At 34.0% G+C, this 26360-nt stretch overlaps 2 protein-coding genes across 2 annotated transcripts; both read left to right on the top strand.

The window, feature by feature from the left end:
* The first annotated feature begins 8891 nt into the window (after positions 1-8891).
* Positions 8892-10337, top strand: LOC132067311 (uncharacterized). The gene is made up of 2 exons (XM_059460509.1): positions 8892-9373; positions 9518-10337. Exons 1-2 carry the CDS (start codon positions 8892-8894, stop codon positions 10335-10337), a joined length of 1302 nt encoding a protein of 433 aa, XP_059316492.1.
* An 11545-nt stretch (positions 10338-21882) lies between these two features.
* On the top strand, positions 21883-25960 carry LOC132031180 (protein RGF1 INDUCIBLE TRANSCRIPTION FACTOR 1-like). Its single transcript, XM_059421057.1, has 5 exons — positions 21883-22004; positions 22101-22286; positions 22787-22861; positions 23962-24102; positions 25467-25960. Exons 1-5 carry the CDS (start codon positions 22002-22004, stop codon positions 25758-25760), a joined length of 699 nt encoding a protein of 232 aa, XP_059277040.1. The 5' UTR covers positions 21883-22001; the 3' UTR covers positions 25761-25960.
* The last annotated feature ends 400 nt before the right edge of the window (positions 25961-26360 follow it).

Genomic DNA, 26360 nt, shown 5'->3' on the forward strand with positions numbered 1-26360 from the left:
AATTTACCTATTGAAGAGTTTTTCTATTATTTTTCTTATTTTGATTGGTGTAATTCACTTACTGAAGATGTTATTTTACTGGTGCGAGTTCATTTTTTAATATACATAAAAGATGTAAGTTCGTTGTTGAAAATGTTGATTTTAATTCTATTGTTAATGGGTGTAATTTCTTATTTAAGATGCTAATTATGTTCGTTTCTTAATTTTTGAGATGTAATTTTCATATTTGTAAATAAAAAACGGCCTATTAAGTTGAACCGAATAAAATCAAAAGAAATGGCTCCGATCCAAATACACGTTCCTAACAAAATGTACATTGAAGAAAATTGTGACACCCGCCACCTTCAAATCCTAGATCCGCCTCTGGGTATAAGTGCTCTTAATTATAAAGACTTGAGCAAAAACTTATATGGGAAATTATAAGATTATTTTGATCATTTTAAATAACGTTTATACATATGATTATTTTGATCATTTTAAATAACATATATATATATATATATATATATAATGCCAATTTTACTTTTTATATAAAAATTAATTACTGAGACATAGGAGGTACCAGAAATCAAAAAATTTCCAAACTTCTCCTAAATTCTTTCCAGAACAATTAATGCTTTTGCAGAGTACTATGTTTGTTATCCGTTTGAGGATTCGGGTTTGAATCCTCTCCAACTCTACCAGTGCCTCCATTTGCCACAACTCGATAAGTTCTCGAGACTAGAAAATGCTATTTTATTCTTTTCCCGCACAAAGTTAGTCTTATTTAACAACTTTTATAACCTGCTTCAATTTGTTTATCATAATATGATTCAACCCGAATTTTGAGAAGAAAATTACAAATTGTATATTTAAATAGAATATCTTCCATCCAATTTATGTGAACATATTAGATTGCGCATAAACGTAGGAAGAAGAGAGAGTTCGAGGTTTGTTATCCGTCCGAGGATTCGGGTTTGGATTCTCTCCAACACTACCAATGCCTCCATTGGCCACAACTTGTTATCTACTGCGGCTTTTTATTTGGATTAGAAAACCGGGAAATGGTCAAAAAAATTCCTTGTACTATTCGAAATAGGTTAGATTTATCCTCCATTACATTTTTTGCTAAAATTAGTCTATCATTATGTTTTTGGCTTAAAAATACCCTTGTACTTAGCCAAATAGCTTTAATATATCTTTTCAACAAGAAAAAATTAGTTAATTTTACCTTTAAACTATTAGAAATCGGGCACTTTTGCATTATTTTTATTTTTGGGATGTGGAAGGGTGTTTGATGTATGAGAAATATAATAGTACAAAATAGGAAAATAAGTAATATAAACGCTTTTGATTTTAATAAATAAAAATGACGACATATAACTTTTTTTTCTTTTGGTTCCTTAGGTGTTAGGTATGAGTTATTATTTCGAAACATGATCTCATCTACCTTTTCATACGTAACTATTATACCTCTGACCAACTGCGAGGAGAATCGCGGAAAGCCGGTCCTAGGTGGTGGTCGCGGTGGAGGCGGTGACAGCAACAGTGGTGGAGAGAGAAGGAGCCAACAAATTCAAGTAAATTTACCAAAGATGTCTATCATGAGTGTATCAGGTTAATGCTCAAACACGATTAAGAAAGCTTAAGAAAGTAGCAAATCACAGCTAACACCCACATGCTTTGACATTTTTGGGTAAAAACCTATAACTATACAGTACACTACTACCATTTCATGATACCGATACTCGTACCAATGTCCGTTACATCACGAATACTAGACCTCCTGTTACGCCCTTACCCCTTTATTATTCCATTATAATCTTTACTTAACATAAACGTCCCTCAAAACGATTGTTATGGGGCGGAATGTATTGGAAGTTTCATGAGAGGCCAAACCAACTAAATTATACACACACACACACACACACACACATGCACACACAATATATTAGGCTAATGAACTTTACATCTTAAGTTTATTTCTTAAAAGAAGTTCATGAATCCAAACTCTTTATTCGAAGAAACAACTATAAGATTTACCTTAAAAAAAGGTGTATTTCTTATAAATTTTATTCACTTAATTAAAACTTATAGATCTTAAGAATTTTTTTTCATAAACCGAGAAAATTTTAGCTCCCACAATAAAAGGGTAATAACGTATTATAAGTTGGAAAATGATGGAAAGCTAATAGTAGGAAAATAATCAAAGAGAGAAATGACATTAGGTTTTCTAAAAACCAAAAAAACCAACCCAAACCAACCGACAACAACCAAACCGATGGTTATGTATTATATTTGGTTTAGTTTGATTTTAATAATTAGAAAACTGACTAAATTGATTTGATTTTGATTTTAATCAAAAACCGACCCATGAACACCCCTGAATGCCTCCATTTCCCTCAACTTGTTCAGTTATGTGTTGTGGCGAACTGGACTAGAAAATGTTGTGTTTTACTTCTTTTTCTTTTTGCTTTTTTGTCATACAAGAAAAATTGAAGTTAAAGGTAAAAAATATAGCCAAAGTGAAAATAATATAATTCTAAAAAGTTGAATGTCATGCCTCAATTGATAAACAGAAAAATAACATAAGTTAGATTTGTTATCCAAGAGTCTTGTCTTATGAGGGATTGAGAAAAGGCTAAAATATGTCACTGAAACTTAACAATGGCTTATGTATGCTATTCGTAAAAGGGGTGAGCGGGATTGCGGAGACTAGTAAGTAATGAAGGATTTATATAAGGCCATGTGGCAAAATCTGATAGCAGTAGGATTCTTCTAGTGGATAATGGCATATATTGGCCAAAATGGTAATAGCGCCGATATATTTATGCTCAACTATTAACTAGTAACATGAAAAAATTATTTCTGATAGTTTGATGACATATTTGATTTATTTCCCCAATTGATGGTTTAAGACATATTTCAAATAAAATGAAATAATAATATCAATTATCAATCATTAAATTTCACAAAATATTTAACAAATATAGTTTATGTATAAATATTATTTTAACTTTAGCAACAAGATTTGAAAATAAAAAAACACGCAAGTCATAGTAACTTGTTTTGACGCCATTAAGACGGACCAACTGGCTGCACGCCTTTGATTTGACGTACTAGCATGAAGTTTAAAAAGGATTATAAATTTTTTGTGGCTTTAAATATGATACATGACATTTTTTTGATTTCATGTCACAGTATATTTTTACCGGGATAGAGCAGATCCAAGAAAGATACAGTGGTTGCCTTGGGAACAATTCTTCTCTTAATCATGCAGGAATTCTTCCCAAATTTGCTTTCAAGAATCACTACAAGAAAGTACATAAATGGCAATAATTCTTTAATAATAAAAATAATATTATTAGCAAAATTTAATATTTGTCAATAACTTAATTTTATTATTAGCATATATGATGAAATTTTTAAAAATGAACCTTTTTTTTTGTTGCTATAGTATTGACTATTGTCGTAAAAAGTATTTTTGGCAAAAAAAAAATTGTTGCACGACGTTGGAATAACAGCCGATGAAAAGTTTATGCAATAATAAAAAAAACTTTGTTGCCAAAAATACTTTTTATAACAATAATCAATATTATGACAATAAAAAAAATTATTGGCAAATGTCTTCTTTCTTATGGTAAATGCTTTCAAGCGTAAGCGCATATAGCTTTATTAGACAATTAGCTGAAATGCATTTTTTAAACTCACTTTGTACGACTTAATCTTAAGTACTTCTTGATTGCGAGCAATATATATCAGCACCACAAAAAGAAAAGGAATATAATTAGATATGAATTTTTTGTAAATCCATTGTTATATACCATAGTTAATATGATGTTTTACAATCCGCATCTAGTTTATTTAAAAAAATATCCTAATATTGTTTAAGCTAAACGGTTTATGTTGGTGGTGATGGTATATATATGTGTGAAGGTGTTAGTTATTTTGCGTAGCTAGGGAAGAAAAATGGTTAGTCTGGTGAGTTGGCATGAGATTTTGACTAAAATAGATGGTGTTAATGAAGTAGAGCAATTTTGAGCCACTTTTATAACTGTAAAGACGTATCAATAAAAATGACATTAAGGATATATATAAATCGATAGTATGACAAGGCAATATTAAACCCTTTTTTTTTCAACTTGTTTTGACGCCACTAAGATGGACTGACATGAGCTGTTACATCGCATAAAGTATTGCAGTAAATTGTATCGTAAGGTGATTTCCAATCCTTCACTTCAAATTTTTACTCCAAAATGGAGTAACTTCAAAATGGAGTAAACTAACTCCAACTATTACTTTATTTTTTACTCCAAAAAAGAATATTCCTTTTTATATTCTTCTCTCTTTTCTATATTATATTATTATCTTTTATTTAAATTTTATTTTTTTATTTCTATTAAACAAATCCTATCTCTTTTTCTTTTTTACATATTTATCCCATATAATTCATATTTTTTTCTTATATAACCATTTAAAATAAAATTATTTTATACCATAAATTTTTAAATAATATAATTTGTAAGCAAATATTATAGATTATACATATTAACGGATAATTCAAATAAAAGTGAAATTATTAAGATACAAGATAATTCAATATATATTACATTATGGTAAAATTTAGTTTAAATACTACTTAAATATTCAACATCTTTTCAACATCTTCTTTAATGATTACTTACCTCCCTACTAAATTCTTATGCTATTTAATGTAGTTTCAATTTTTATGTATTTTTAATTTAATCTATTTTCAATTTTAATGTATTTTCAATTTTCAATTTTAGCAACATCTCATATTTTATCTTTGCACCTTTCATTTTTGTGATGGTTATATATTTTTTTATACAATACAACTTATAGTAAAATTAACTTTCAATTTTACATAAAAATAATATATGCATGAAAATTAATTTATCAAAATTATACGCCAAAATTAAGATATAAAATTAATATTATAAAGATATTACATAAACATAATTAAGTATATATAATATGATAAATTAAAAGGGTTAAATAATAAAAAATAATAGGAAATAGTGATGGAGTGGTTGAATAGTGTCACTCCAAATCAGAAGTGATACTGTTCACTAGAGGCAAATTTGCAGTTGCGTTAAAGCAAAATTCTTTCATTTTTGACTCCAATATGAAATTTGAAGGTAAAAATGGAAGTGAGTCCGAGATGGCCTAAGAAACATTTCTAAAGAACATGCCACTTCATTTATGTTTATTTATGTGATATGACTTGACCTATATTAGCATTTGTCTTATATTAGCATGCCATGAAGTTTAAATAGGAAAACAAATGGCTAAATTTTGGTTGTCTTAAACATAATACTTCAGCTTTTTTGAATTTCATGTCATAACATATATCATCTTAACTGAGCGTATCCAAGAAAGATATGAATTATTTTGGGAATATTTTTTTCTCTTAACTGAGCAGGATTCAGGAATATTTCCAGAATTTTCGCTTAAAAAATACTTTCAAGCTAAGAATTTAAACACATACAACTTTATTTGACAATTAGCTGAAAGTCGAGTACGCTTATTCAACATAAACTAAGGTGCTAATCAGTAGATCGTAGATTGCCTGTATGAGTTCGATTCTAAGTTAGAGAATACCCATGAATAGGATCTTATCACATTATAATGATTATACCGACGCGAGAGCGGGCAGTCGACACCTCAATCCAAAATGAATTAACCTTGTTTGTTCTACCTAGGGGTGCTTATCGGGCGGTTTGGTTGGATAATTGTGCTTAACGTTTCGGCTTATCGGATATCGGTTTTTAAATATCTCAATCCGCTAACCAACCAATAAGATATCGGTTGGTTCGGTGTGAATTTAGCAGTTAACGGTCGGTTAGCGGTCGGTTTATCGGTTCATCAATAAAGTATATGAGATTTTTTTTCCTTCTATTGCTCGGACTATTGCATCAATACAAAATTATCAAAACACAAAAGGCTCAATATTGATAGCGTATAGGTTGCAAACTCACATTTGACCCTATTTGCTTCACATCACAAGATTTAAATGGATGTATTACTCATGGTGGGTATTCTTGGGACACGTGGTTTTAAATTATTGAAAATACGAATTAAATTTTCACTAAAGTATCGTTATTAAATAAATCGAGATTAAGTATGAGATTTTCATACTAAAGTGTGTCAATGTCCATAAGAAACTTATTTCTTTTAAACAACCACTAGTAATTCTATCTCGTTCTCATCTTCACCATAGAAAAGGGAAGAAACAATCCAAGGAAAGTAAAAATGTTTTGAATGATTCTAGTTGGTAACATGAGATAATAAGAAACAAACAACAGGCAAAAACAATAAGGAAAATGAGAAACTGCTACCATGTTACGGGAAGAAAAATGAGTTTTAGGCTCAAAGATTAGTATTTCTAATCTTTAGTACTTTATATACATAGGGATATATTTATAATTTCATTATTCTTAACGGGTTAACGGCTAAACCGATAAGAAAAATGAGGAAACCGTCCCCCGCACCGTTAACCCATTAACTATAAAATTCCAAACCATTCTCCATCCGTTAATCCAATTACCCGATACCAATAAACCAATAAACCTATTTTGCAATTGGGTTATTGGTTGCGGTTCGGTTTTGAACAGCCCTAGTTCTACCATTTTGAATTTAATAAATTTTGTGGAATTGCCTAGTTACCTTCACTTCTCGTGACAACCTACTTTATATATTTTTTGGCAATTGTAAGTGTAGATAACGAAATTTTATTGAATTTAAATTCGTAAGAAATTCGGATTATAATAAATTCAAGATATATTAGTCCAAATAAATATTACGGGTTAATATAATTGGGTTAATTATTTAAGTCCAATAATACGGACTTAATTAAAGATCCGATTTATATTGGGCTAGTCCATTAATTTGGGCTGTAAATAATGAGCCCACTTTGCTAAGCCCAAAATGTCATCTTCTAGAGGCCCACTTTAGTGCCACGTGTCAAATGACGTGGCACGCCAAGTCAAACAAAGAAGCCTATAGGGTCATGACACGTGTCAAAATGATGCAGCATGCCTAGTCAAATCAAAGGCCAATGAAGATGCGCCATGTGTACAAGTGACATGTTCCGGCCAATCAAATATCGGCATGTTAGCTTAGTTCTGATTGGTCGAAAGAAGTTTGTCCTTATCACAACTCCTCCATCCTACAACTATAAATAGGGGTCTCATAATTCAGAAAAAGGGGACAGAAGTTCTAACAAAAAGCCAGGGAGAGCTCGTGGATCAAACGCGCGATTTCTCTACAAGTGAAAGCATTCAAGCACTCAAGTATTTCTCTAGAAGTTCTAGAGATCCGGACGAAGATTCAAGACCAAGCTCAAAAGCCCTTGAATTCAAGTCCAAGTCAAAATCAAATCCATCAAGTTCAAGATCAAGCTCAAAAGCCCTTGAATTTATTGTTGAAAAGACGAATCGGAGGAATCATAGAGATTGTAACACTCATATTCGAAATCAAATACAACGATTGTTGCGATATTTTCTGTCTTGATTATTATTTTCTCGACGCGAATTTTATTGTCTACAAATTCGGCACGCCCGGTGGACAATCTCTACCTCTCATCTCAACTTTTCAATCATCAAAGTTTAACAACATCGAGATGACTTCGGAGAAGATCAACTCCAAATCAATTTCCTCTAAGGTTGCTAACTCCAAGTTCTGCTGTCGATGTGGAAAGCATCCTCGACATTACCTTTGGAAGCATTGGACCAGTTACGAGGAGCAAAGCAAGCATGTTGGGACAACAAGCACTCCAAGTGTCGTCTGTTACAACTCCTGTTTTTGGATCTTCATCTCCGAAAGGAGCGAGATCCTCTACTGATTCATCGGAGGAAGAAAGCAGCATCGCTGAAAAGATTAAGAAGACTCTAGCTCTACTTGATCTCTGCGGATCCAAGAACTCTGCTATGAAGGAAGATGACGATACTTCAAGTGACGGATCTTCTCCACTCACACCACATGAAGTAGGCCAGTCAAAGATCAACTTATGCGATAATCCATGCTATTCTCCAACATCCCCAACAATCATGCAAGCAATGGTAACTAACGCTTCGTCAATGGAGGAGACAACCGGCAAACTTGGCAAAGGTGATTGATGGCTTGGCCAAGCATGTGCAAAACCAAGACGCTCGGATCGAGAAGCTGATGGACAAGATGGATGGACTAATGGAAGGAGAATCCAGCCACGCACCTGGGAAGGGTCCAGAAGTACAAGAGACTGAACCTCGTGCAAAACAAGTACCACCTACCAAGGAAATTCCTGTTTCTTCTGAAGGGATGATTCCGCTTGACCGACTAAAGGAGTTCATCGAAGGGACTATCAAGGATAAGTACGAAGTTGCTGCCTTCTTCGTTTACTTACGCAAAGCCGTACACTACAAGAATTGATAGCTTCAAGATGCTCGCCGGTTATCAACCTCCCAAATTTCAGCAATTTGAAGGCAAGGGAAATCCAAAGCAACATGTTGCACATTTTGTTGAAACATGTAACAACGCTGGGACCTATGGAGACTATCTCGTCAAACAGTTCGTCCGCTCCCTCAAAGGAAATGCATTCTACTGGTACACTGATCTTGAGCCTAATTCTATCGATAGTTGGGAGCAACTAGAGCAGGAGTTCCTCAATCGCTTTTATAGCACAAGGCGTACCGTGAGTATGGTTGAGCTTACGAGCACTCGCCAGAGGAAGGGGCGAACCGCTTATCGATTTCATCAACCGATGGAGAAATGCGAGTCTAAACTCGCAAAGATAGGCTCGGCGAAGCTTCGCGATAGAGATGTGTATCCAAGGAATGCATTGGGGGCTTCACTACATCTTGCAAGGAATTAAGCCAAGGTCTTTTGAAGAGCTAGCTACTCGTGCTCATGACATGGAATTGAGCATGTCTTCTACTGGGAATGAAGTAATGCCTGTCTATGACCCTTGCAAAGGAAAGGACAAGCAGGAACCCAAGAAATGGAGCAAGTTCGTTCCTAAGAGTAACAACAAAGAATCTATGAACGTCAATGCCTCGCCCGTAAAGTTTACTACGAAGGTGAGCAAGAAGCAGAGTATGAAAGCAACTTCCTTCCAAGATAACAAAAGTCGAAAGTCGACCTTGAAGGAGATGCAAGAAAGAGAATACCCCTTCCTAGATTCTGATGTCCCTGAAATTTTTGATGAACTACTTGAGCTGAAACTCATTGAGTTACCAGAGATGAAGCGGCCCAATGAAGCTGGAAGAACAAACGACCCGAACTATTGCAAGTATCATCGACTTGTGGGTCACCCTTTTGAGAAGTGCTTTGTCTTCAAGGACAAAGTTATGCAGTTGGCTAATGAAAATAAGATTACGCAATTGATGATGAGAAGGCAAGTTCGAATCAAATCTCTATCACCTTTGGCTCTTTCGATCCGGTCCGGATATGCGCTTTGAAGAACATGAGGAGGACCATTGGAGGAAGATAGAACTCAAGTTGATGAAGCCAATGATGAGGGTTGGATTCTGGTGACTAGGCGGAGACGCTGTAAAACAAGTCCACGAAAAGAATCATCTACACAACCAACAAGGAAAAGGATGGTCAGAAGACTAAGGAAGCAGAAATCAGTTGAGCGTCCGAAGAAAGAAAAAGTAGAGGAGAACTACCACCAAGAACCACGACGTCCTGTGACTTTGGGGGAATTCCTACCAAGCTGGTTCCGCAATAAGACTGCTCGAGACAACATTGAGGCATCATGCTTCAATGCTGATAAAGAGGAAGCAAATGATGAAAGCCTATCAACATTGTCTCTGTCATCATCTGAAGAGCTCGCCGAATCTTCTTCGAAAGAGGTACACACATGTGATACAAGAATCACATTCACAGATGACGATCTTCTACTTGGTGAAACACTACATAATCGCCCATTATACATGGTGGGTTATGCCCTCGAGAAGAGGATAAACAGAATATTGATAGATGATGGATCTGGAGTTAACATTCTTCCTATTCGTACAATGAAGGAACTTGGCATCACAACTGAAGAACTTTCTGAAAGCCGCTTGATGATACAAGGATTCAATCAAGGGGGGCAACGAGCCATAGGTGCTGTCAAAGTAGATATCACCATCGAAGATTTGCGATCAAGTGCATGGATGCATGTCATCGACGCAAAGACTTCGTATAATATGTTGCTTGGCAGGCCATGGATACACGAGAACAAAGTTGTCCCATCCTCCTACTATCAGTGTTTGAAGTATCTCGAAGGCGGTGTCGAAAAGAAGATAGTTGCTTTGATGATAAGCCATTCTTTGAAGAAGAGCAGTCACACTTCGTCGATGCGAAGTTCTACTTGAAGAACTACATTGTGAGAGGAGTAAAAGTCGACGATATCACAACGACCAACGGTGAGAAGGTCGCAACTAAAAGAGGCGATGAGACCATTGGAAAAGGCGGAGTCGATCTTTGAGGTGCCGCACCCCGACGAATAAAGGAAACATTGTGTCTTTGAAAAAAAAAAAAAAAGACAACTCTCGTGCTCTGCTATGTTCCAAAGTTGAAGAAAGAGGAAGGGCAACCATATGAAGCTCAAGGAAATATGCTAGGGGGGATAACTCTCCCTATCAGACGAATTGACGCAATAAATTTGTCCTCAAAGCTACTTGGAGACTTCGTGGCTCGAATAAACGCCGCAAAATATGGCACTCCCTACAAAACGTACAAATGAAGGCTTTGATCCAAATGCTTACAAGTTATTTGTCAAGGCTGGGTACAACCTTAACGAGCCTTCAAAGTTAGGGAAACTTCCATCAGGAGCTACCATGATGCAATCACGTGAAGGTTTGGGATACAAACAACCTCCGCCAGTTCGCATCTCCATAAGAAGGGCAAGTACCAACTACATCACTATGGAAGATGAGTCTGTTGCTTCCAACAAAAGGCCTTCAGTGTTTGATTATCTTGGAAAGTCGGCCGCAAAAGCTTCTGTGTTTGAGAGATTGGGGCCATTAAAGCTGAAGAAGAAGAGGAAGAACAAGTTCCACAGAGATTATCAAAGCGTTAAAACGCTCGCTTTGCCTAGAACCCAGAAGGATATACAAAGTTTGATTCCTTCTAGAATGAGGCGAGAAACAAACCTTGTGGTTTCATGTGGAGAGGTGCTAAAAGCAAAGTCTCACACTGTGGTGTATACCAAAGAACGTGACGAAGATGAGGAAAGTGTAGGTTCTTCATATTATATTACTACACAAAGTGATCAAGATACTTCATTCCAGATGGAGGCTGCTGAGAAGTTGGAGGGCATCTCCGTGTGTTACCACATATCTTTCAACGATGGTGATCCTCAAGAGAATGAAGATGCTAGAGATGCTCCTCCAGAACTTGAAGAAGGGGTGAAGACCACAGTAGACTCCTTGAAAGAAGTTAATCTTGGTACTGATGAAGACCCAAGGCCCACCTACCTACGTGCTTTTCTAACTGCTGATGAAGAAGACACTTACATGGGAATACTCAAACAATATTGGGACGTTTTTGCTTGGAGTTATAAAGAAATGCTTGGATTAGATCCCAAAGTAGCCCCATCATCCGGCGGTCAAGAATGGTGCCCGTCACGTTAAGGTGCCCAAAGGCATTTCGGACCGTAATTTGGTTCCTTCAATCGAAAATGAAGTCAACAAACTCATTGAAGCCGGCTTTATTCGTGAAGTTAAATATCCTACATGGATTTCGAGTATCGTTCCCGTGAAAAGAAGCTCGGCCAAATTCGAGTTCATATTGACTTTATGGATCTTAACAATGCACCCTAAAGATGATTTCCGCTTCTCATCCCGAATTGATGATTGATACCACCAGTTACGAGGCGATGTCTTTCATGGACGGTTCATCCTAATATAACCAAATTCGCATGGCACCAAAAGATGAAGACTTCGCATTTCGTACACCCAAGGTATTTATTTTAAGTGATGCCTTTCGGTTTGAAAAAACGCCGGTGCCACATATCAAAGGGCTATGCAAAATATCTTTGATGATTTGCTCCACAAAAATGTTGAATGTTATGTGGATGACTTGGTGGTAAAATCAAGAAAGAGAGCGACCACTGCAAGACCCGAGAAACGGTGTTCGAGCGACTTCGGAGATATCAACTTCGAATGAATCCATTGAAATATTCCTTCGGATTTACTTCTGGAAAATTCCTTGGTTTCATTGTTCGACATCGAGGAATTGAAATCGATCAAGCCAAAGTTGATGCGATTTTGAAAATGCCCGAGCCTCGAAATATTCATGAAAGTTAAAAAGTCCGGGCTAAGCTAGCTTACATTAGGAGATTCATTTCGAATTTAGCCGGAAGCGTGCCAACCATTCAATTGCCTCATGAAGAAGGGCGCCCCTTTTCAAGTGGGACGAGGCATGTACCAATGTCTTCGAGAATATCAAGTCATATTTAACGAAGCCTCTCCGGCTTCTAGCAATTCAGTATTGAGAAAACCATTGATACCGTACATTTCAAAGACAAGAAAGGTCGGTTGGAGCGTTGTTGGCCCAAGAGAATAGCGAAGGGAAAGAAAATTCTCTTTACTACTTCTGAGCGTAATGACACACTAATAGGCAATTACACACCAATTGAAAAGTTGTGTTTGGCGCTAGTCTTCTCGATTCAAAAGTTAAAGCACTACTTTCAAGCTCATGTTGTTCATCTTATTTCCAGTGGCAAATCCCATTAAGTTTGTGATGTCAAAACCATCCTTAGTGATCGACTAGCAAGGTGGTACCTCCGCTTCAACAATTTGAGATCACATACATCTCTCAAAAAGTCAAAGGAAAAGACGTGTGCATCAAGGACTTCGCGCATCACCCGATACCCGATGATCGGAGCTAACCGATGAACTTCCCGACGAAGATGCAATGGTTGTTGAAATTCAATCTCCGTGGAAAATGTACTTTGATGGTGCCGCACAACGTGACGGAGGTGTGCCGGTGTGGTGTTTGTTACTCCCGCGAGGAGAAGTTCTTCACCATACTCCTTTACTTTGACACAACGTTGCTCCAACAATGTCACCGCCGAATATCAAGCACTAATACTTGGACTTGAAATGGCCGTCGACACGAAGGCATAGCGATTCTGCAAGTCTTTGGTGACTCTCGGTTGGTGATCAATCAACTCTTGGGAAGCTACGAAGACAACCCGAATTACTCCCTATCATAGTTATGCTCGAGAAGTTGATAGGATGGCTTGGTGATGTGACTCTTCAGCATGTTCCTAGGAGGAAAAATAAGAAAGCTAATGCTTTAGCTGCTCTAGCTTCAGTGCTTACTCTGCCAGATCAAATACAAGTGACTATCTATCAAAAATGGGTAGTACCTCCGTCAAATGAGGATGAAGGCGCGGAAAGTGAGCTTGAGCATCTCGTAGGCCGTTTCGAAGTTCAGCAGGAAGACCGGTGACAACCCATCATTGACTACTAAGTTATGGGATCTTGCCGGAAGACTCAAGAAGAAGAATCGAGGGTCGTCCGTGCACCTCGATTCCTTTACTACAAGGATACCTTATATAGAAGATCTTTTGAGGGATACTCTTGCGATGTTTGGGGAAGGCGAAGCCGTCCAAGCTTGCAGTTAAGCACATTCGGCGAGTATGTGGATCACATCAATGGACCAAAGCTCCACTTCCACATAAAAAGGATGGGATATTATTAGCCAACGATGGTGAAAGATTGCTTGACCGTGCTCGAAGATCAAAAGCCTCGGTTTCATGCGAATTTTATACATCAGCCGCCCGAAGCATTACACCCGACCGTCGCATCTTGGCCATTTGACGCTTGGGGGTTGGATGTCGTTGGTCCATTGCCGAAGTCTTCTGGTGGACACTTGTACATCCTAACTGCAACCGATTACTTCTCGAAATGGGCCGAAGCTGTCGCTCTTAAAGAAGTGAAGAAGGAGAATGTTGCGAACTTTATCCGAGTAAATATAATCTCCCTTCGGCATTCCTCGTTACATAATAACGGACAATGGCAATCCATTTGATAACAAATTGATGAACAAGATTTGTGATCTCTTCGGCTGACGCCAAATCTTCTATGTATCATCATGCCGCCAACGGTCTATGAAGTTGTTCAATAAGACTTTGTGTAACTTGTTGAAGAAGGTTGTCTCCAATTCCAAAAGTTAGCGTGAACGAACGGAAGAAGCCTTGTGGGCATATGGGGACACACCAATGCAAGCAACCCCGTACTCGCTTGCTTATGGAGTTGAAGCAGTCCTACCACTTGAGCGTCAAATACCTTCTTTACGACTTGCTATTCAAGAAGGGCTCACCGAAGAGGAAAATGCTCGATTGCCTCTTGCAGAGTTAGAAGCACTTGATGAGAAAAGGCCGGAGGCTCAAAGAAAATCTCGAATGTTATCAAGCTCGTCTATCTCTTGCCTTGAACAAAAAGTTCGCAAGTCCTTCCAAGTGGGAGATCAAGTCCTTGCATGAAGAAAACCCATCATCGTTTCCCATAAGTCCGGGGCAAATTCACCTCAAAATGGGATGGACCATATGTCGTGCAAGAAAGCATATTCAAGTGGCGCTTACAAGCTTTTTGATGTGGATGGCCTGAGGATCGGTCCTATCAACGCAAAGTTCTTGAAAAAGTACTATCCTTGAAGTAAGATGCTGCTCCTTAAGGCACGAGCATAAACTGCATGCAACTCCTGGCCCGCAAGAGTATAAACTGTGCACGGCCCAAGAAAATGTCCGCTAGGTTGAAAATCTCGCAAGGGGCGGCCTAGGCAAAAGTTAGGACACAAAAAAAATGTCCACTGGGTTGAAAATCTCGCAAGAGGCGGCCTAGGCAAAAGTTAGGACACAAAAAAAAAATGTCCACTGGGTTGAAAACCTCGCAAGAGGCGGCCTAGGCAAAAGTTAGGACACAAAAAAAAATGTCCGCTAGGTTGAAAACCTCGCAAAGGGCAGCCTAGGCAAAAGTTAGGCCACAATAAAAAAAAAAAAAAAAAAAAGCACAAGAAAATGCTTAGCAATGAATAAGATAATTGTTTCAAGCATCAGGGTATTCAAAATTTTAAATACTCTACAGGTACTTCAAAACTAGTCTCCGAGAAATCCAATAATTTTATGCTCCGACAAGTCTTGAAGTAGGGGGCATTTGTAGATAACGAAATTTTATTGAATTTAAATTCGTAAGAAATTCGGATTATAATAAATTCAAGATATATTAGTCCAAATAAATATTACGGGTTAATATAATTGGGTTAATTATTTAAGTCCAATAATACGGACTTAATTAAAGATCCGATTTCTATTGGGCTAGTCCATTAATTTGGGCTGTAAATAATGAGCCCACTTTGCTAAGCCCAAAATGTCATCTTCTAGAGGCCCACTTTAGTGCCACGTGTCAAATGACGAGGCACGCCAAGTCAAACAAAGAAGCCTATAGGGTCATGACACGTGTCAAAATGATGCAGCATGCCTAGTCAAATCAAAGGCCAATGAAGATGCGCCATGTGTACAAGTGACATGTTCCGGCCAATCAAATATCGGCATGTTAGCTTAGTTCTGATTGGTCGAAAGAAACCTGTCCTTATCACAACTCCTCCATCCTACAACTATAAATAGGGGTCTCATAATTCAGAAAAGGGGACAGAAGTTCTAACAAGAAGCCAGGGAGAGCTCGTGGATCAAACGCCGCAGATTTCTCTACAAGCTGAAAGCATTCAAGCACTCAAGTATTTCTCAGAAGTTCTAGAGATCCGACGAAGATTCAAGACCAAGCTCAAAAGCCCTTGAATTCAAGTCCAAGTCAAAATCAAATCCATCAAGTTCAAGATCAAGCTTAAAAGCCCTTGAATTTATTGTTGAAAAGACGAATCAGAGGAATCATAGAGATTGTAATACTCATATTCTGAAATCAAATACAACGATTGTTGCGATATTTTCCTGTCTTGATTATTATTTTCTCGACGCGAATTTTATTGTCTACAGTAAGATTTTAAAATTTAAATCTCTGAAGCATGTTATATTATTTGAGTGATTATAGAAGTTTCTCAAAATAAAATAAAAATAAAAATTGTGTATAAATCAACCAATTGTTTCCCACCTTAACCTTTGCAGATATCTGTCCCTCTTAACTCCAAGATCAAACTTTTGTTTCTATTTCCATCAATCAGATAGTAATAAGAGCCCGTTTGGATTGGCTTATAGCTTAAAGTCAAGTTTGCGGCTTATAAAACGAAAAAAATAAGTTGGGGTAGTCCAACTTATTTTTTTTGGCTTATAAGCTGTTTTCACTTATAAGCCGCTTTAGATAAATTAAGTTAAATGGGTTCAATTATTTTTTTGAGCTTATTTTAAGCACAAAATGACTTTAAGCTGGCCACCCAAACACTCAAAAAAGCTAAAAACAGCTTATAAGCCAACTTATAAGCCAATCCAAACGGGCTCTAAGTCAACAAACTGGCTTCTTTGGACCTTTTCTGCACTTCTCCATGCAAAGTCTGGTTATTTGAAAGGATTTTCAGCAGCCATTATAGACCTTATGATCAATTTGTCCCATCTCTCTTTCCAGTGGTGTTTTATTTAATGACATAATGCAATTATAGGGTTTGAGCAGAAAAGGCTAAAACTGCCAAAAAAAAAAAAAAACATTTCTTGTTGTTGCCTTTCTTTGGCTAATTACTGTCAACAAGCAGTGGTGACTGTTTTAATTGGTCAGAGGCTGATGTCGAATGTAATGTGTGAGTTCAACAGAATTTCTCTCTCATGCTTCGTTTCTTTAGATACGTAATTCTCCATCTCAATTAATGTGATATCGTACTCCTTTTATTTATTCAAATTTAATTTAACTAAAAACTTATTAAAAAGGTATTATAAATTTAATTCATTTCATGTCAATATGATAAAGAAAAAAATATATTTTAAAATACTGACCAAAGTTTACATAGTTTGAATATTGAGAAGTGAAAAATATCGCATAAATTGGGGAAGAAGCATATATTAGCTACTTTTAGTCTATAGGTTTACTAAAATTGAATACTTTTAATATTATCAATTTAACTTTAATTTTATCATTTTATTCTTAATGAAATAATCAATAGTCCCACTAATATCTATGATGTATTTTAGATCATAAGTTTTAAATTTTTTTAAATTTTGTATCCAATCAATCACCGTTTCATTAAATGAGACGGATAGAGTACTAATCAGATTTACTGGACGTTTGGCCACGAGAATCAGTCACTTTTTTTCAAGAATTTTTTTTATTTGAAAATCAACTTTGGACCATTAATTAGAGAACACTTAAAACTCTATTTTCACTTTTAAATCGGTCAAATAACCAAGTATTTTTTTTATAAAATTTATAACTAAACACAACTTCATTTTGGATTCTTAACTTTAAAATTTTCAAATATAATAAAAAATATTTAATTTTTATGGCCAAATGCCTATTATTTCCTCATCAATCAACCAGTTGCCTAGCTGATGTCTTGTCACTCTTTACTCCACATTTCCATCAAACATAGTAAAAAGTCAACCGGCCTCTTTGTACTTTCTCTGCACTTCCCTATGCAAATTCTTCTGGTTATATTTGAAAAGATTTTCAGCTGGCATTACAGACCTTCCCATCAATTTGTCCCATCTCCTTTTCCAATGGTATTTTAATACCATAGGCAAAATATAGGGTTTGAGCCTAAAAGGCTAAAACTGCAAAAATATTTCATTCTTCATCCTGTTCTTGCATTTTCTTGGCTAATTACTGCCAACAAGTATTGTGTGCAACAAGGTTGGTGTATATGCAGCTTTATCCTTAATTTGATCGGAGAAGATATATGTGTATATGCTATTAAATAATTAGTTATGAAATAATTGTTGGGCTAAAAAGGTTTAAGAATATTTTATTATGGTGTGATACTATCCGATATCTAATGTTTGGTATCTGAAAATAATGAAGTGATTAGATTTGAGTAAGTTATGTCGAATTGTGAATTCATATAAATGGTATCTTATCGATAATATTTTTGATATAATATAGCGTGATATTATCAAAAATTATGAGAATCTTAATCTACGTATGTTAATATAATTTCAAACTTAATCATGCATATTTCACCTTATCCGAGGTATCCAATGACCCTTAATGTGGTTTCCCAACCTTGTCAATTTGGCCATCTCTCTCTTGATGGCGTTTTAATGTCCTAGGCACAGTATAGGGATAGAGTCTAAAACAGCAAATGAGATTTCATTTTGCATATAGCTGTTGCATTTTCTTGGCTAGTTTACTGTGTGTAATGAGTATATCAAAGTACCGCGCCGTTTACTATTACCAACGAATCATGTCGCAGTTTTGGTTATGCTTCATTTAAAGCACCGCAGGAAAGTTCACCCATAAAAATTAATTTGCGTTTTATGTTTATGTCAAATTAATTATGCTCCAAAGATCTAAGTTTGACTACTAATAGATGTTGAAAATAATTAGTTAATGATAAGGATAAAATTAAAATAATTATTTTTTCTTGATTTGTTAAAATGAACCAGAGTTATGATGAAATAGTAATTTTATTTTATTTTTAACCAAAGGTATCGTTGCATACTAGGGAGCCGTTTGGACATAATTTAAAATCATGAGATGAAATTATGATTTGAAATTATATTTGAATATGTAATTTAGATTTCTTAAATTTATTTTTTGTTATAATCATAAAAACTCCACAAGTTATGAAAACTATCAAAATATTATCAATTCTTATACAATCTTACCAAATGAGCAAGTCATAGTTCATAACAAAATTAATATGCTACTAGAAGGCCTTTCTAAAAAATACAACATCAATTGATCAAACTTTAGTTCAATAAAAAAGAAAAACTTAATATGAATAGTAATGTAACTATTATTTAATATAATCCTTCCACATGATAGACATAAATAAAAGTTGGTAAATGGTTGGTGAGAGTAATTGTTAAAAATATTTACTAACTTATAGATCATTTTTTTTTATAAAATATAAACTTATATATCAAGTTTTATATTTAAAATTTTTGAAACCATGGTTTGAAATCCTAAATCATGCATTTTTTGATGATTTGGATTTCAAACCATGGTTTGAAACCATTAGATGAAATGCATGTCCAAACGCTAATTTCATCTCATGATTTCAAACTGTGGTTTCAAATCGCATGCCCAAACGCATACTAGGTATGGAATCACCTTTGTGTTTTACGCCTAATGTGGTACTTGCAAGCGCGAATTGAAATTTAATCAGTCTCAATGCAGTACCAAAGTGAAAAATAAATAAATAAAATCTATCTTTAATATACTGGTCAAGTAAAAGGGGGCGGAGGAGTAATTTACTATAGTCATGAATATAATTAATAATAATTAAATAATAAAAGAAATATGTAAAACACATCATGTTATTACTACTCATTCCAGATAAAACAAGTGTCCACTTAGCCGTTTGCACACCCTTAGAAAAATACTAATACCTAAAAAAAAAGGTAATTGACTAAAATGCTCCTAATTAAATAGTTATGGAGATTTGATCACATAACACTTAATAAGGTCAAATCTAAAAAAATAATGTTAATTGTTTCTTGATTTGATAAGTGGATACTCTTTTTTATCCGGAGGAATTAATATTTATCGGATGTGAGTAAATTTTTACTGTTGGATAGTGCATTTTTCTATGTGCTTTTAAATGAAGCATTGTCAAAACCATTAGTTAGACTTCTCTATAATAGTCATCCGTTATAATAACAATTCACTATAACAGTCTGATTTTCTTTAAACCGATTTTTAATGTTATATTTTACTTTTCTATAACAACGTTCTACTTATAGTAATTGTTTTTATTCTAGCAGTACACTCTTTGTAAAATTATCTCTCTATAATAGCCATACTTAAATATTGTATAATAATATTTTGTAAGAAATATATTATTTATAAAAATAAAATATTAAAATATTTATGATAATCATTATTAATGTCATGCACATTGTAAATTTTAATTACGAATATCTAAAGGAAAAAAAAAATTAAAAGGTTGATGAACAACCTCAACTCATCACTAGGGGCGAGTTAAAAAATTGTTGTAAGCTATTCGACAATCTTCAAGGAAAAGATATTGAACCCTCTTTTGCTAAATGTTTGGAGAAAAATTCTTCGTCAACTCAAGCGTTTTATTAATACTAAGAGATTGGAATTTACGAAACAACCTACAATTGTAAAATTCTTACGTTAAACTTGGAATACTTAAATTCTCAATTAATTTAAATACATATGTTCCTTAGATTTTAGTTCTTTATCGGTATGGTACAACTAATTATAAATTTATTAATAATTTATTATTCTTTTTAATTTTTAATTAATGAGATATGAAAATCAATTGAAATTTTAAAATTAACAAGTAATTTTTATTTATGACATAAAAAGTATAAGAAAAATAATTGTTTGCATAGTTTTCTTTATAACAACTAAATGAGATTTAAACATCAAACGTCAGTATACATATATATAACAACATCTCATTATAGTAAGCATGAAATTTTCGGATAAACGTAATCAAATACTATGATGCTTTCATTGGTAATTGTAAACCGTAGTCCTTCTACACTCTTCTAAGTTTTCAGCATTGCCCTTTCATATTCCTCGCCATATATCGGTCTTCTTCCCATCTTTTGTGCTTCAAAACAAATTTTACTTACAAGAAGTTTTTTCTATTGATTTAGTCATTTGTTGCTACTATAGTTTTTTCTCCTTTATTTTAGGTATTTCTTCTTTATTACATATTTTCTTTTCATATATAATTTAATTTGTTTTACTTGTGTCAAGAGTCTATTGAAAATAGTGTTTTTTTTTTTTTCCGTCAGAAGATAGGGATAAGTTTGCATACACTTCATCCTCTCTGGACTCCACTTATAAAATTACACCGGATATATTGTTGTTGTTGTTGTTAAGTTGGTTATCTCAATTTACATTAATTAAATTTTTTTATTAATTTATTCGAGTTATTTTTTAGTATGTTACAAAGGAAATGATATATTTTTATTTTCAATAAAAATAAATATTCGCATGTTACTCCTAGTGCTACTCATTTATAAGAATAACATGACATATTTAAGAGCACATGAATGAAAGAGATTTTTCAATACATTATGCATATCTTTAAGTTAAGCTCATAAAATTCAAAAGCTTGTTTATAATCTTAAAATTTAGTCCAATTAAATTAATACAGGTAAATTAAAACATAATTGATAGGAGTAGAATTAATACAGGTAAAATAAAACATAATTGATAGGAGTAGTGTTTTCTGTGTTCCCTTTTGTTTATCCGATACATTAAAAATAGATTTTTTTTCTTTTACTAGCTTGTTCATCAATAAACAAAGAAAGAATTAATTATTATTTTCAATTTACTCTTTTCATTAAGTAATCATTTCTTAAGTTTATTAAAGTATTAATAGTCAAATGTAAATTTTCAAAGTATAGTAAATATGAAACACTTGCTATACTATTAGGGGTCGTTTGGTGCATGGTATAAGCTGGGATATTCCTACACTAATTTTTTGTACCATGTTTGATAGAAGGTATAAATTTATATTAGGATAAATTTATATCTTGTACCAAATAAAGTATAAAATGCATCCCATGATATAAGCTGGGATATACCTTCTTATACCACTTATCCTGAAACTATTTTATACCATCTAGAAGATGGTATAAAATAATCCCAAAATATGAGATAAATTAATCCCGAAATTATAATCTCAAAATAATTTTGGCCATGCACCAAACGACCACTTACTTTCTTAAGAAAAAGCGCAAAACACATATCCGCCAAGTATAATGGAACGAAACATTATATACACAACAGACACATCATTGACTTGTTATTATAAATACGAAATGTAGGTATGTTTTTCTTCTCTTGTACTCCACCCTCTATTCCCTTTATACAAACAAGACTTGAAAATCTCAAGTTCTTGTTACTCAAATATATAGAACAAAGAACCACAACAAAGAACACATGGTACTGAATTTTGTTAATCTTCTTATGCTGATATATTATATGGTACGTGTACTTAAATTAAGGTTTTTCTCATATCATTTTGATTTTCTTTTGAAGGTGGGAGGTGGTTCAATTTCAATTGTTCCAAAGTGGCTTGAAGTCCTTTTGGCTGAGAAATTCTTTAATTCATGTTTGGTTCATGAATTTGATAGGAAGAATGAAGAAAATGTATTTTGTTTGGATTGTTGCCTAAGTTTATGTATACATTGCTTGCCTTCTCACCAGAATCATAAACTTTTGCAGGTTAGCTAGCATCTTTAAACTTCCTGTTTGGACATGAACTTTTTTCCCTTCGAAAATATTTAAAATATTGTAGTTCCACAGGGTTCAAAGGAGGAAGAAGAAAGAAAGGGTGATCTATGGTAAAGATAGTGACAAAAAAAGAAATAGCAGAAATAAAAAAATATAAAAATTCAAAGTTGGGGAGATAAGGGTCATATTTGACCAGACTATGCGAAAGTTTTAAACCTGTCCTCCGTTTAGGTAAATTAATCCTTAATTGCAAGAAATATAGCATCATCGTGTGTGAAGCTTTCGTCCTTTAAAAATAACGGCAAATTTAGTCTATTTTAGTAATGATGAGGACTCACAGAGGACAAATTTATTCTATATTTTGATAATTGAAGAGCAAATTATTCTATATTTTGATAATTGAAGAGCAAATTTGACCATTTACCCTTTCTTCTAACTATACAATTTTATTTGTTATGTGGACTTTATGTTTGTATTTATTGGTTTTGCAGATTAGAAGGTATGTTTATCAAGATGTTTTATGCTTCAAAGACGCTAACAAACTGCTAGATTGCTCCTTTGTTCAAGTAAGTTCCTAACGATAACAAAAAAGGCATAATACATAAATAAATTTTTAAAGTGTGTCTTTCAATTTTAGATGTGCATAAGTAGGTATCTCAACTTGTATAAAGTTGAATAAGTAAACACAAATAATGACATGACGTGACACATAAATATTGGAGGGCCATGTCAGTGTCACATCAACATATGTGTTTACTTGTTTAACTTTATACAAATTTAAGTGCTTACTTATACACAACCAAAGTTGAGAGACATACATGCCAGATGAAGTCAAGTTTAAGAGTCTATTTATGTATTAAAATAATGATATGTTCCGTCTCAATTTATGTGATGGTATTTGAGTTTCAAATCGATGGATAAAAAAAGTTTGGTCTTTTTATATGGTCTTAGACAATTCTAAGCATTTGAGCTCCTTGTTGGAGTTGAGTAAGCCCAAAGTTCATTACATGGTATTAGAGTCCGGCTCATCCTAATCCTTCGTTTATTACTGTTGGACTCCAATATTAAATTGTCTACGCTTACGATATCTAGCCGTGGGCGTGCTGAGAGTGTTAAGTTCCAGATAAGTGGATGATAAGAAATTGGTCTCTTTATATGAGCCATGAATAATTTTCATCTCTTGAGCTAGCTTTTATGATAGAGTTTAGCCCAAAATCCATAATAACACTTTTACAATTTGCGATCCAAAACAAATTATGAATATTTGTTTGATAATAAATATTTCATTGAGGGTAAAATGATACGGTTAAAATTTAAAAAATATTAAACTTTTTTTCCCCAGAATAAACTAAGAAGAAAAGTATAATATAGAAATTGCGATAGAGGAGTACTAGTTATCATCTCAACTCTCCCTTGTTATATTTCAGAATAGAGTAAAACAAGTGATGAACATTTGCTTGATATCAAATTATATTATTTTACCATGATGACTAAGTAGTTGATGCAAAAACACACACAACACAAGTATTAAAAGTTGTCCATTAAAAAATTTCGATTAGTATTTCATTATTTTATACTGATTTGATTAATTATATTAGCATCAGAGGCGTACTCTAACTCTTAAATGATATATTTCACTTAATTTATTTGATTTAAATTTATGCAGTCTTACACAACTAATAGTGCTAAAGTGGTCTTCATAAATCAAAGGCCACTTCCCAACCAATTAAAGGGCTCAAACTACACTTGCATTCTATGTCACAGAAGCCTTCAACGTCCAAACATGTTTTGTTCCATCTCATGCAAGGTTTGCTTCTTCCTAGTTGTATTTCAATTAGGCACTTCACCCTCAACTTTTGGAAAAAGTTTTGTGCATGTTCTGAAACACTTATTAGTAGATAAGTTAACATCATAAATTTTTTTAAGGCCAAGCCCATCGACAGACGCCTGTGATCGTCCACTTCTTTCACTTGAGTACCTGAAGTGGCCCTTGTTCCATTTAGACACTTCAGGTGGGCCATTCCTATTTCACTTAGATACTGTTTGCACCGTTATCGGAGCAAAACCAACATCAAAGGGGGCGCCACCTCATTGCACAACCAATCAACCCAAAAGCTCCAATTTTTAATGGTCAAAACTTCACGAATTTATAAATTAGTGAATTTACAATTAAAATGAGTTGGCACAATTTAATTGGCCACTTAATCCACGTAGGAAACGACTGGTGTTGGTTTTGCTCCGATAACGGTGCAAAAAGTGTCTAAGTGGAATAAGAATGGTCAACTGAAGTGTTTAAATGGAACAAGGGCCACTTTAGATGCTCAAGTGAAAGAAGTGAACGACCACATGTGTTTGTCGATGGGTTTGGCCTTTTTTTAATTAACTTATCTACGTAATGGCTGCTTGACAACGTGCACAAAAAGCTTTTCAAAAAATTGAACCAAAAGTATGTGACAAAAATATGCGTATCATTTGTTCAAGTGCTCAATTGAAGTATGATTTAATTCGAGTGTTCAAATAAAATTTACTACTCCTGTCTCAATTTATATGATATATTATTTGTTATATTTTATTAAAAAAAAATGATATATTTGTATATGTAAAAATAATTTAACTTAAAATTTTCTCTTTTATTTTTAATGAAATAATTAATAAAATCACAAATATCTATAACTTATTTTAGAGTATAAATTTCAAAAGTCTTACTTCCTTTGTCAAACTATGCTCCTAGTCAAACTATATTACATAATTGGGACGGAGCGAGTAAGAAATTTAGGGGACTAAAAATGTATTCCGCCTAAATTGAGAAGTGTTTTAAAAGATTACTTTTATATATTGCCTTTAATTTAATTTGTCTTTCTTACTTTATGCCTTTTTTGACAATTCTTTAACTTATTACATAGAATGTTTAAAATCACAACATAAATTTTTTTTTTGTACATGTTACAAATCTTTAGTTTAAAATCATAAAATTCAAGAATTTTCTTTATTTTCTTAAACTTCGTGCTACATCAAAGCTAAACAAAAACAAAATTGAAAACAGTAGTCTCCTTTAATTATTTAAATTACTTGTTGAATTAGACATATTTAATATAAAATGAAAATTAAACGAGGGAGCTATATAATGTAGCTAACTCTTCTCCTAATAAATTTCGTTTTCATTTGTTACAGGTGCAACACATGTTAAGTTGTTCCAATGTAAACTTCGTTATAAAGTACCAAAAGTTGATGAGCAAATGTGAAAGTTCAATGAACCTTATGGATGGCCAAAAGACACCTAGTTCCATAAGAACTTCATCTGGCTCAATCTCAACTAGTGTTGATGCAATCAATTGTCAATCTAAGGCCATTGTTTCTGTGAAAACTAAAGATACATTTCTAAATGTGTCAACTTGTTCATCAAAATCTAATGGATCATGCTCACACCGTCGGAAGGGCGTGCCTCAGAGGTCTCCCTTATGTTAGATTTGTATCTTAAGGATCGTGGTATTTTATGATCTTTGGCAATTCTAATCTCTTGATTTAGCTTTTGCAGTTGAGCCAGATGTCATATCCGTTACTTATTATGATATCAAAGTCAAGATTGTACCGCTCTTGATTAATTACCTCATATTGGGCTTCATGTAATGTTGTTTACGCTTTAATGAAATGTTTGGCATGGTTCAAGGGTCAGAATTCTTTTAGTTTGACAATTTTCATAACATAAGCTAATTTTTTATATTGAGTCAAGATTCAAATTCTGTTTAAATTGTAACAATTGAAATACAATATCTACTTTAATCGCACAAAAAGGGTCTGGGTAGCACTACAAGAGAACAACCATTTAGCTAGAGACACAAATCCTAGCTAAAGTGGGAAAATCCGTAGCTAACGCCAATTTAGCTAGGAAAATTACCCTAGCAAACTTCCGTAGCTAATAAGCTCTTAGCTAAATTTTAGCTAGAAGATTTTGTCATTCCTAGGTAATTTTAGCTAGGATATCTCTGCTAGGCACTTTCCATAGCAAACATTTTGCTAGGACTTAACCTAGCTAAGTTCCTAGCAAAGTTTCTTTGATTAATGTTG

This window comes from Lycium ferocissimum, chromosome 1 (genome assembly GCF_029784015.1).
Source record: "Lycium ferocissimum isolate CSIRO_LF1 chromosome 1, AGI_CSIRO_Lferr_CH_V1, whole genome shotgun sequence".
Classification (NCBI taxonomy): Eukaryota; Viridiplantae; Streptophyta; class Magnoliopsida; order Solanales; family Solanaceae; genus Lycium; species Lycium ferocissimum.